General features: G+C 34.2%; 1 protein-coding gene across 2 annotated transcripts in view; it reads right to left on the bottom strand.

The window, feature by feature from the left end:
* Positions 1 to 13929, bottom strand: part of DACH2 (dachshund family transcription factor 2) — a 496681-nt gene that overhangs the window by 364606 nt on the left and 118146 nt on the right. The window contains exon 2 of one of the 2 annotated variants that reach the window (XM_031446133.2): positions 4926 to 4964. The exons of the other annotated variant lie outside the window; for it this stretch is intronic. Coding sequence (XP_031301993.1) covers positions 4926 to 4964 — 39 coding nt within the window. The remainder of the gene's footprint in view (positions 1 to 4925; positions 4965 to 13929) is intronic. 2 annotated transcript variants of the gene reach the window in all.

Raw genomic sequence — 13929 nt, forward strand, 5'->3', positions numbered from 1 at the left:
TATACATTTTAAATAGTATTCTTCTGCTTATCTGAACGATATATATTTTTAAATGAAAACTGACGACAGTGTCAGTAAATATTGTTATGTGCACTAAGTGATCAGAATTAATGTTTCACCTACGTGTGTATAATCATGAAAGAGAGTCAATAAAAAGAATTATTTTTTTCTTCAAAGGAAATTTTTTGTTAAAAATATCTACTACATTGGGAAAAATGTGGGGAAATAGAATCTCTTGGATAATGCTAGTGGGAGTGTAAGTCAGAACAGATTTAGAGAACAATTTGACAGTAACTATTAAAGTTGAAGATGTGCATAGCAACAATTTCACTTCTGGTTTATACACTAGGGAACTTCTCCTACATAGGCACAAGAAAACATGATGTCCATTACAGTACTGTTTTTAATAACAAAAATTGGAAAAGGGTGGAGGGTATAGTTCAAGTGGTAGAGCACATGCTTGGTATGCACAAGGTCCTGAGTTCAATCCCCAGTACCTCCTCTAAAAATAAAAATAAACAAATGAACTTAGCTACCCCCCCACAAAAAATAAATATTTAAAAAGAATTGGAAACAACCTAGATGTCCATCAATACAGTAAAAAATATAATCAAAATTTTGGTACACTGATACAATGCAGTAGTACAGTGGAAAATTTAAAAAAATGAATGAACTAGATCTACATGTATCAACATAGATAAGTCTCAAAAATACAATGTGAAAACAGCAATTACAAAAGGATAATATATCCTCTAAAAATAAATAAATAAACCTAATTACCTCCCACAGCCACCCCCCAAAAAAAAACTGAAAAAAAAGTTAGTATAATACTAAACCATTTACGTACATTTTGAAAACACAAAAATCAATGCTGCATATTGTTTGTATATAAATACACATATAATTTTTTAAAAAAACACACAGCAATGATAACACACCAATTTTAAAATAGTGGTTACCTCTAATGAAGGGTGAAGTAGAAAGGAGATTAGTGCTAGTTGTAACATGAATGCTTTACATATACATCTGTATCTGTCATTTTTTTAATTGAGCTCTGAATCAAATGTGGCAAAATGTAGACCTGATTATTGTTCCACAGGTGTCTCTCATTATTTTCTGCTCTTTCTATTTGAACTATTTTATAATTAATGTTGCTAACCTAACAATCAAAATGTTACAAAAATTAATTTCCAAAGAGAAATGCTATTTTCAATAAGTCATAAAACAGTGTGTGTGTGTGTGTGTGTGTATGTATATATATATATATATATATATATAATGAAATGAGGTATTTTGGTAATAAGTCTGATTCCAGTTATCAGATTATAAAATATATTGATCCAAAGTATATGAGCTCTGAAATCCAACTGCCTTAATTCAAATGCTGGCTCTGGCATTTGTAGGCTGTATGGCCTTAGATAAATCACTGAGCCTTCTCTGTATCTCAGTGTCAGCATCTGTAAAACAAGGATTCCAATAACAGCACCTGCCTTTTAGGGTTGCTATGATGATTAAATGAGCTAATACATGGAAAATCACCTGGGGTGTTGTGTGTGACAAATGTTAGATATTGTTATGTTCTGGCAAAAAAAAAAAAGTACTAGTTCATCAAAATTTAACCTGAGTAACCTTATTTGTATGTCTACATTGTCCGAATGCATCAAATGGCCACTTACTTCTTATATTCTCTATCTTTGAGGACCAACCAACTAAGAATCCCCAACTGTTAGAATTTCTAGGAAACAGCTTTAGTTAATTAGAACATTAAAACAGAGTTCATCCCTCTCACACAACAGATTACTTGTGGTCAGAACTATCTGGTGATCTAGAAAGGGCAGCACTGTCCACCCAAATTTTATTTAAGTAACATTAGATATTTTGCACATTGTCCATATGTGTTGACTAGCTGTCCAACAATTTCTCATCTTTCTTATGTGTCTGTGTTAAACCTGCAACTAGAATATGTCAACAAATGAGGGGTGGAGTTTTTTAGTTAATTTACAATTTAAGATTTTGTAGTCTTTTCTTTCTCTTTTTCACTTTTCTCTTTTTTAAAAGTCCTCGGATAAGTTTTCATCAGAAATGACAATGTTAACTGACCATCCTGCCTAACGATTTATGGTACAGAGCATAGGAGTCATTAAAGCAGGTTTAGCAGTGGGGTGTTTTTCTTTTTTTTTTTTCTTAGAGAGATTGGAATTTAATTGTTTCCTTTTTAGACAAATATTCTTTTGGATTGCCAGTGATGAAAGGGGCATACAGATGTCAAAAGCGTTGTAGCACAGTGGGATTATGTGCTAAGGTCCAGGGCAGGACAGACAAACAAGCAAAGGCTCAGATCAGTCAAACAGTTACCTCTTAATAAAATCTCAAACGACCAGCTTTTGTTTTATCTTTGCCAATGCCTATCAAAAGTTCAAATGAAGTTTTGTTGTGTTAACTACTAAGATTTCTTTTATTTCTTATTTTAAACATTTGTAAAAACAAAGGAATTTCACTAGATAAAATCGGGAATTTGTTTAAAGGCAAGTCAATTTAAAATAAAACAACACATGCTATATACATGGCTTTCTTCCTATTAAAGCACCATAAGTTGGGCTTTAAATCGTAGATTTAATTACATTATATGACAGGATCTATACTTAAATGTTCTCTTTTGGACATAGTAGAAATTATCTTTCACTCTACATTGCTCTGATATACATGAAAACAAAAAATAATCATAATTTTACCTCAGTTTTCAAACCACATTAAAGGAAAACAATCTTATTTCCATGTAGGAAGGAAAAATCATGAATTGCATAACCACCATTCTGAGTACCAGGAGAATTCGTCACCAGCACTCTAGTTATTATTTATTTAATTTACATGAATTTTCCGTCATCAAGATCTTTGGGTGAATTTCTAACATACTGTGATTTTTATTTTTGAATTACAGTATGTAGCTTATACTTTAAAGCAAAGGTTGCAAATTGATAGCCCATGGGCTAGATCCAGACCACAGATGGGTTTTGCTTTCCCTGCATAGCATAGTATTGCTTTTTTGGTTTTTTATTGAGTTAGTTACCAATAATTAAGAATTAGAGAATTTCATATAAAAATCTGCATTCCCAGCTTCTCTCAAACGGTTGGGTCTTAAAGACACTGGGCCTGCATTCCCACCTGATAGCAATCAGCTGAGCTGAGTAGTAGCTGCCACCTTTGGAAAGAAAATACACTCTCTAGGTCACCACGGTCCCCACCACTCCCTGTTGCTTATGGTTTTTCACTTATGTTGCCACCCTTGCCTCAGGAGGCATTAGAGGTTGCGACTGTCCTCTTTCTCTGCAGTTTGTGTAAGTGAGTCAGTACATATACTTTCAAAAATATTTCACAGTTTTTCTCAGATGACATTAAATGCAAAAATGCATCACATACAGATGTACATGTGTGTTCCAATAACTCTAGAAATAAATCTATACAGTTATAAACTACTGTTCTGCTAAATTAAAAGAATAATTTGACATTAATTTGCATATCATTTTACTCATAGACAGTGAAAGTCAGTTTCAATGCCTGAATTCAATTGCATTCTATAAAATCAAAAACACTTACTTTCAATATCCCAAACCTCAATTCAAAACTCAATCCATTTAAAGCTTTTCAGTTAAAATTATTCATTAATGAAATCTGGTGGGTTCTAGTCTCCCCCAGCATTGAAGTCACAGTTTCAAAAAAGTTTGGCACTTAAGGAGGCACATCCACTGCTTCAGGTCACTTGGGTATTATTTAGTGTGCATGATACATGAGAGTAACATTTAGTATAGAAAATGGCCCAGATAGTAGAAGCACCACCATGGTGATTTTCATCTTCTAGGGTGAAAACTCAAGATAAATGACATGATGTGGGCCCCATCTCTCCAACAACCCTCTGACATTTTTCTTGTAGAAAAATATGGATAAAACATGCATCATAGGAAGCCCTGAAGGAAGGGGGAAAAGCCACCAAATGGTGATTTAACCTGAGAAGGGTGTGTGGGAGAGAAGAGGGGGCACTACTGCCAGGCAATATCAAAACATACTTTAGTATCATGGGTTGCCCTCCTTTTCTCTTGCCTCTCTGAGTTACTGCCCATCCTTTTCTCCCATCACAACCTAAAAGGTATGAAGCCTGGAGCAATATGGTATCTCTGATTGCAATTTCACTGAAATTGTCATAGACATTTTAGGACGTTTCAAGCATAGATCTTCTTAGAGTTCCAAATATTGCAAAAATGTATTTTTAGAGGAAAAGAATTTCAAAGATTTCAAAACTAGTAGCATGCCTACAATATACATCCGTGCCTCATGCTTAAAAAGATTCTAGATTAGGAAGCCTGAATTTTTTTTCCATCATTGCTGTAGCACACTTAATAGCCTGCGCTGCCCTGCAAAAGTGAATGTACCTTCCTAAGCATTTCAGAACCATGGGGCAGGTGAATTACTCGCCCATTATTTTACACAGGTGTCATGATTTTTATGTCAGTGACCTTTACTCAACCCCCATCAACTTTGCAGCCCTTCTCTAGCTTCTGCTTTAGTTCCCAGGGAAGGAGTTGCTCCCTGTGGCTGGAAGGCATCTCCCCACTACATGGTCCCAGGAGCCACTCCCAGTTAACAGATACGAATGATCACTAACTGGCAACGGTGAAACTTTGAAGACCCCAATTAACTAGAGCCCTTAAATGGATAGACAAATTCTAATTAGCTATTGGATTTCAGGTTTCTTATTATTAACTAAGGATTAAGCATGATTCGATATTCGCTGCTGAAATTTTTAAATGGCTCTACTTTCCTACCTGAGTAAGTATAGTACAGGGAACAAAATTATTGAAGTTGGGCTGAATCTGTACAGGCTCCAGGACATTCCCAGGAAGTTGATTTTTAAAAAATAAATACATAAATACCTGTTAACAGCTTGTTTTCTTGTCATTTGCCTCTTCCTTCTAAAAGGAGAGTGTAGCAAAAAATAAATAAATAAAACTGGTTAATTGAGAGTTCTGGTTAGTTAGAGTCCAATTAATCAAGGCTTTATTATATTTCACAAAAAAATCTTCTTAAATTCCGCAGAAATTTTAGATAGGTTACACACAATGAAACACCAGCAGGGAAGAGCACAAAGAAGGTAAGAAAGCCTGAATTGCTATTAGATAGTATTTTAAATATATGAATAACGTCATTACATTTCTGGTCTAATCCCCACTGAGTAAAGAATAATGTGAAATGTCATGTAGTTTAGGGCTTTTCTATATATGAAGGCAAGGAAATATGGTTATAGATTTCTGTTGAAGAAAATGGCCTCGGGTCGTAACAATTCCAAAAAAAGATTCAGCAATATTGTGCTTTTTCCCTTTCTCTCAAGAGCCTTCCTTCCCATCCCATTGGGTATTCCAATACCTTGTAGGGAAAAAAAATTCCCTTCTGTTTTTTTTTCTCATTTTTTATTTGGCCAACAGAACAATGAAAATAAGCCAAAATCCATGTTATGTCTTAATTTCCTAAACATGGAGCCATTAATCACACAGCTCACTATATACTTATCTCTGAAGCAATACTGAACTATCTTCCATCTTCCCCAAAAGGGTTACACATGCACACACACACACACACACTCAGACACATGCACATACACGCATACACATTCATACACACATCCGCACAAAATAAGTTAAACACATACAAAAGAGATCAGTAAAAAAATCCACATAATTAACTTAGTTAACAAAACAACTATTCTTTCCAGGAGTAGAGTATTTCCTGGTGTTCATAAACCCTTTAATGAAGAACAACAAAATTTAAAATGACATACTATAATAAAATTATAAGGACAGTAATTTGGCTCTTTTGAGCCTTACCTTTAAGTAGTACAGAAACAGGAATCTCCCCTTAATGCCCACTACAAAAATACACGATATACATAAGTTCATCACCTCTTCAAAATCTCTTCTTCTAGGAGCATTTTTCTTAAAAGACTCCTGTTTTGTTTTGTTTTGTTTGTTTGTTTTTGAAAGGTAACTGCCTTCCTGCTTAAAGGTCTATAGAAATATTTTTAAATAAATTGCTAATGCAAACATGTATCTGGGGTTTCTGGGGAAAGTAAGTGGGAGTGAAGGAAGGTGAGCATTTTTTTCACCTACTCTTATGTTCTGTCACTTGATTGTCAGAACTATTTGATTTTGCTTTATAGTTCACTCACCCACTCTGCTTTCAAATGACATTTTCTTACAGTATACTCATACATACCAAGGCAATGATAATGTATACTTCTTTAATCCAATGGGCTGCCTATCACTAAATTTGAGGATTTTTTTCCTTTTACCAGAGATCCCCCTTTTTAACTCATAAAACTTTCTGAACTCAACAGAACACTTTTGGCTGTCACCATAAATACATAATTATACTACATTAAAAATAATATAAATCTTCTATAGCCTGAGCTTCGTAGATTCTTTAAACTTAGATTTTAAAATTACTGAATACTGAAACATTCTTGTTAGAATTATCCAATGAATATATAAACGCCCATGAATTAATTGTCCTTTTGTTAAGGATTTTTAAATTTCTAAGAAAATTAGGAGCCTACTTTGACTTTTGAAAATTTCTCATTTGCCTTGTCAAATGTGAGAATGTATTTTGCAATACTGTCCAACACTAGGTAAAACTCTAGCACCTTAGGAACTATAAACTAATTACATATGTTTTATTTTTTATATTCAAAATAAAACATGAATTTTATGCTTCTGAATTTGTTCTTTCTGTGATGTTAACTAATTTATTTTCGATTTCCTTATACTTTTCCAAATGATCCAGATTTTAGAAAATGTTATGAAACAAACAGATGATGCTACAAATATCAGCTCAGTATGAAACAGCTCTCATCTGGGTTTCCTGGAGTTGGCCCAGAATGTTTTATACCCCCTCTAAATCCCATTGTCTCTCAAAGTTACCTTTTTTGCTGCTTCTCCCCATTTCTAAATCTGGCTATGAAATTAAAACCATGAATAAAGTGCCTGAAATTCACTCAAACTTACCTTTGTGGATAAAGCATACATATGACCACATTATGACGAAGACACTGACAAAATGGGGTTACACTTATTTAACAACATTGAGTTAGATGCTATACTCAATGCAACACTAATAGAGCTATTATCAATTGAGGTCCTACAATACACGATGGTAATTAGTAAGGGTCTCTATACAGTTAACTAGCTCCAAGCATCATCAGTGCTGCACTGCATTAGGACATTGATTATCCTTACTATAGAGAGACTCTCCTCAACATACTAGTTATGACTAGAAGGTGATTCTGCTCTGCTGAGACCCAAGGAATAGATAATGAAGAGCTGGCTATATTTTGAATTTGTCAAGATCATTTTTACCCTGTACCACTGATAAATGAATTTTCATACTTTGATTCTTCTAACTTGTAGTGTGTGAATGCAAGGGAACAAAGTTAATGGTAATGGTTGCTATCCAGAGTACCCTTCTCTGATTGGAGTCAGTTTAATAGAAGAGTCATATAGAATTCTTAATTTTGAAACCTAAACTTAGATAACAGAATCACATTTACTAGTAGAGAAACGGCATATGAAACACATGACAAAAGCAACAAAGTAAAGAGTCCAATTAAGAACCCACAGACTCTCACTTGGTGGGGAGGGTATAGCTTAGTGGTAGAGTGCGTGCTTAGCATGCATAAGATCCGGGGTTCAATCCTCAGTACCTCCATTTAAAAAATAAACCTAATTACCTCCCCACAAAATAAAAAAAAAAAACTCACAGACTCTTTGGACTTTAGTATTTCAGTCCTTCTGATGATAAATTGAAAATTCACTGTCAAGTATCACATAAGTCCTACCTCTGATGTGAGGTACCTAAATAGAATGCTAATTTAACTAATTCTTCAAAGAGGGGAAATTACTTAAAACAGAGCATTTTTATACAGTCAAACTTTGAGATGATCTACGCCAATGGATTTCAAATTGAACTCTAAAGAACTTCAGTAAATTGCCAGTGGGTAGTAGAAGGAGAGGTAAGAGGGAGTCAATCCCTTCAATTAGCGAAGCTCTTCTTTGTCCTATGTGATATACTGGGTGTCTGACCTGCTCTAGTTTACCACCTGCAACAATAACTACTTAACACATGAGGAGATTAGCCCCTGAGATATTCAATTATTTGGCCAAGGTCACACAGAAAATTAGTATCAGAAGTCTGTAGACTCCTAATTCACACTGTCGCCCCTGAATGTGTCACCCTGCTTCCTCTACTGTATATGAGGGAACCACTTGTTGAACTCTCCCCAAAATACTGTCGTATCTGTTTTATTCCCATGGAAACATAAGGCTGATAGACATGCTATGCATTTAGAGATTAGAATAGACAAAATTCATGGCTCCCTTGATCTCTATACTAGTGTTTCTTTCTAGATCACACTGCTTTTATTTTTTGTTTGTTTCTTTGTTTCAATTGAAGTATAGTCAGTTACAATGTGTCAATTTCTAGTGTACATACAGCACAATGTCCCAGTCATGCATATACATATATATACATATATTTGTTTTCATATTCTTTTCCATTAAAGGTTATTACAAGATATTGAATATAGTTCCCTATGCTATACAGAAGAAATTTGGTTTTTTGTTTTAAATCTGTTGAGACATGGAAGCAACCTAAATGTCCATTGACAGATGACTGGATAAAGAAGTTGTGGTATATTTATAAAATAAAATACTCAGCCATAAAAAAAGAATAAAATAATGCCATTTGCAGCAACATGGATGCTTTTATATATTTTTTAGAGTTTTTAATAAAAAATTGGGGGGAGGTAATTAAGTTTATTTATTTTAGTAGAGGTACTGGGGATTGAACCCAGGACCTCCTACATGGTAAGCATGTGCTCTACCACTGTGCCATACCCTCCCCACTAGACCACGCTGCTTTTAAAGCAGAGGTTGCAAACTGGCAAATAAGGCTTGCCAAATATATTTTATGTGATCTTCCCAGAGATTTAAAAACCTGGAATTTTACATAAAATGTGAATTCCTAGAAGGTTCTCTCTTTAAAAAGAAAAAAAGGAAGATCTTACGATACTAGCAAAGCACAACTAGATAAAATGGAGAAGCAACAGCTACCCATAGACACAGCATGCAGTCTCCTGTCCCCTATAGGTCCCAGAGTTTTCTATAATCTTATACCCAGTTCTGGCTCTCCAAATGAATTTATATTATTTCCCTGGTTCCAGTAGGAATTTGAGTTTTAGAGTCACTATTTGAAAATTTGTGAGTATAATTTACTCAAGCATTAGTCAATTTCCCCAAAGAAAATGTGAGATATCTGGAAACTTTCATAGGTGTGTATGCTATTGATCAAGAATGCACTGAAAGTACTGGATTAACTATCCACCTAAAAGGTCACATGGACTCCCTTCACGGAGGAAAGACAAGCCTCTGACTCTTGTAGTAGACACCATTTTACAATTTTTTTTCTGCAAACAGGAAAGCACCTAAAACAAGTTATACTAGATGAAAATAGATTCAATAAGAAATAAACTCTGATTATACTCAGAGAAATAGTATCATTCAATCAGAATAGTAACCATATATTTAAAATTCCCAAAGGTCAATAAAAATGTTTCCTACACTTTGATATCTGAATACACTGCAAAATGATTGTACACCTTAAAATATATAATTTTTACTTGTCAGTTACACCTCAATAAAGCTGGGGAAAATGTTTCTTATGCTTCTAAATGGGAGTCAACTGTTAACCTGACATCTAAGGCCATATTGTGGGTACTGCTAAATTAGGCTTTAGCTGTTCTTCATACAGACAAGATCTTTTAGTCTTCTAATGTGTTTTCTCTGGCCAAATACAATAAACAAAGCGTTGATCTGGGAACAAATGTAATAAATAAATAGGACTTAAATCAACCAATGCCCTGCCCCTCCCTCCAACTTTATCTGTAGAGGAAAAATGACCAGTAAATATGTGTTGGTAATTTTTTTTAGGTTCTCTTTGGAGACATGATTAAATCATGTTAACTGTTGCATTTCCACTACTGGAGCTTTCCTCACTCTTAGCTAATAACTTTATTCATTGTATATGTCAACTTTTGCTCCACAGCAGCTGTTATAAAACTATATAATCTCTTTAGGGATCCTGGAAATTCTTTGACAAGCATTTATGTCAAAAAAAAAAAAGGAACTGAAATATTTTTCATTATAAAAGTATAAAAATAAAGGCCTGGTTATTTTAGCCCTATTTAAGTTTCCAAGGGGCACCCAAACAATCCCTTGATCACTTGAATCTCTGATTCAAGCCCCAAACAATTAAAATAGACTATTTTCCTCCTTTCATAAATGTACTTTTCCTAGAACTATTTGCGAATAACAAAAACTTTGGTCATATTAAATACGTTTCCTCTGAAATATTTTGGTGCATCAGCTTGCTCTTTAGTCAGTGGATTTAAATTCAGAGTCTAGAGAAAAAAGAAAAGGAAAATTAAATATAGGATGGTTTGGTTGATAGTAAAGATAAATGAGCCTATATGGCATTTTTAAAATGTAAGAAAAAGGGTTTCAATATATGTACATATATTGCAAATATGTCATATAAATGACCTCTGATTATTAGATAACCTATCTGAAATCATTTCTATTGTATAAAGCTTTAAATATCAAAATTCTTCAAAATCTTCATAAAATTTAAACTGTTCAATGCTGGGTCATAATATCCACAGTATTTCTGTTGGAAATTTTTCTCAATACCATCTTGCTCTCCATATTTATAGGTTTGTCTAAAGACATCATGAGTGACCCTTTGAATCTTGTCCTTTGATCTGTATGGGGGTTCTAGCCACCCTTTTGTAAGGGACTTTTTAAACCCTGTTACACTAGTTAAATTTGATGTCTTCCAGGTGATGATTATGTCTTGTTATATGTTCAGAATGACTCACAGAAAACACTAAGTAAATGCGCCAGAAACCAAACCAAAGATTTATGGGAGATGTACATGAAAGTCCTTGAGACACTGGGCACAATCACTGCTTTATCAGCTTTTAGTTAGCTTTGGTTTTGATGGCTTGATACGACACTGAGATAATAGTCAATTGGCCTACTTCTAAATAGGATGCTGCCAATGTAGAGAACTTAGTGGCAGTCCCCAATTCTGAATTTCTCATTAAACCGTTTCCTTCATAGCATTTATAATAATGTGTCAATATTGTATCTGTTTACTTGTTTTAGATCTATCTTCTCTCTGAAAATACAATCTCCCTTGAAGAATGGGTTTAGTTTTCTTGTTCACAGAGTAGGTCCTCAGTAAATATTTGTCAAGTGAAATGAACTTTGGCTGTGTGAAGGGACACTTTACTCATATTCAGATCTGTCACTGTAGAGTCTTCAAGCTTATTTTCATAAAACATATCTCAGAGCCCATTTCTGTGTTACACTGATTTACCTTATTGATGATGGGGCTTCATTTATATAAGGACAGCCATGGTATTTTAGAATCTGAGTAGTTTCACTGAGTCACTAAAGTTGATCAGAAATACCGTGAGCCCAGACTTAGTTACTGAATTATTGATGGATAAAAAATAGAGTCATTATAAAGTTATTCATGGAAAGAAAGAATATTCTAAAATTTATTTTAATTATACCTTAATTTTTTCTTACATTGGGTTTATTTGTTTAGTGAAGCTTAAATTAGATGTGAAACACTGACAGTTCTGCAAGCAGAACTCAGCTAAGCTGATTCTAAGAAAATGAGTTCATTTGCCAATTGATTATTCTGGTAATCCTATCTGGTTTAGTCTAGCTGCAGATGAAGACAATCAAGCAGGGTCAGAGCAAAGAAATCTTGGCCTGGATATGCTCTCAATGTATTACTAAGGGATGGGAGTGGGAATGAAGAGGATTACTTATTTGAAAGTCTGTTAAATCCTTTACGTTCATCCCTTGACTTAGTCTCTGACAAGGACCACTCTACCACTAAAATAAAAGAAAGTAGTAAGTTAAAATAAATTAAATAAAAATTAAAATAAAAACAAAATACATGTTCCTCACCAATTAAGATAACAGAAGCAACTACTTAAAATTACAAATGATTACCTTTTAAAACACTAAATGCAGCTTCTTTTCTGTCCAAAATCTTATGTCCAAAATCACTGTTATATAGTTTTACAGTTAACAGAATAATTTTTTTACCATTAACTGATGGAGCACAACTATTCTGTGTGCAAAAGTGGGTTTGAAACACTGTCCCAATTTTATATATGTAGAAACTGAGATTGATCAGGTTTTAATATGATTCAGTGTTCTTTCACTTCTTGTTGTTGATAATTATCTGAGTATGACTGAAATACTCTTTTTTTCTTGATACTTTTTTCCTTAATCATCTTGTCGCTTTTATGAAACGTGAAGAGCCAACTTCTTTGAGTTAAGGGTTGCTCTTCAAACATACTCATAACTGATATCTAACACTGTGTACTGATCCCACAGAGGACACATTTATCTCTTCACCCTATGATAGCACCTTCTTAGTTCACTATTTATCTACAAATACTTACTGCTCATCAACTATGTACAAAGGCTCTTTGCTATGGGCTATGGAGAATACAAAGATCTTTAAGCATGGTCCCTGATATCAAGAATATTACAATCTGGAAAGAGAGACATAGCATAAACACAAATTGCTACACTAAAAGTCTGTGAGTGGTCAACTCCACACGATATCCTGACCTAGAATAGACACTCAAAAATATCTAAAGAATGGAAGTTGAATGCATGATGCTATAATATAATAATTATAAAAGTTTAGATGGTTGCATCACTTATAGCTAGAGTGGTAAGTGAAGTCATTATGAAAGAGAAGAAATATGATTTGGCTCTTGACAAAAAGATAGGTTTTGAAAAAGAAAGAAAGAGGAGAACAATGCTTTAGGAAGTTGAAACTGACAGAATGGGCAGAACGAATTGTTACAAAAATGTTTGGAGGTGAGATCCGTAGGAGGTTACTGCAATGTCCTAAGCATGAAACGACCAGGTTGATACAGGTAAGAATGAAAAGGAAAGGGGATGTGCAACAGAAGTCTAAAGCTAGTATCAGTATGACTTAAAAATTAAATTAACAGGGAAACAAAGTATAGAATGGAGCAAAGGAGAATTCTGAGCTTAGGAGTTTGTTTCCAAGAAAATTTATTTTCCAAGTTCCATGAAATCAAGTTATAAATAAATTTACAAACAACAACCTATTCTGTAAGCAACAGTATTAACAGAAAGAACACTCAACAAGACATAAGGAGACTTGGCTATTATTCTCAACTATGCAACTGCCTGGGTGACCATGAACAAAAGACTTCCTCTTTCTAGATCTCAGTATCCGCATTTGTAAAACCAGGGTTGGAGATATTGACCTCTCTGGCCCATCATAGTGCAAATACTCTATGGTTCTCTGATTCCTGGGTTGCCGAGTATCTCCCTAACATACAGGTAGATTACACTGAAATTCCTCTGAGAAGTTAGTGGCTATTGCAGCTTCATTGCCACTCCTAACACATATTCTGCTTTTTTCCTTTGATTCATAAATAGTTATTGCAATGCCTGTCAGTGGTATTCAGCTAAGGGGCATATCCTTCCAATGTTTCACAAAAGCACTGCCTAAAAATTCTTCAGACATTTTATCTCACAGAGGAAATCAGTAGATCCTTGTTCTGTTTGCATGCTACAGAAAGATGGACTTGAAAAGCTGAGGAGTACACATGTTTCTTTCCACAAGTTTCACTTCTATTGCAATTTCTACATCTCTTTTACAATAATCTGTATTGTAATAAAAACAGAGTTGACATTATCTATCTATATGTATATTGAAGTGAGTTTATTTTCAATTAAATCTTCAACCTCTGCTCTTTAA

This window comes from Camelus dromedarius, chromosome X, assembly GCF_036321535.1.
Source record: "Camelus dromedarius isolate mCamDro1 chromosome X, mCamDro1.pat, whole genome shotgun sequence".
Lineage (NCBI taxonomy): Eukaryota > Metazoa > Chordata > Mammalia > Artiodactyla > Camelidae > Camelus > Camelus dromedarius.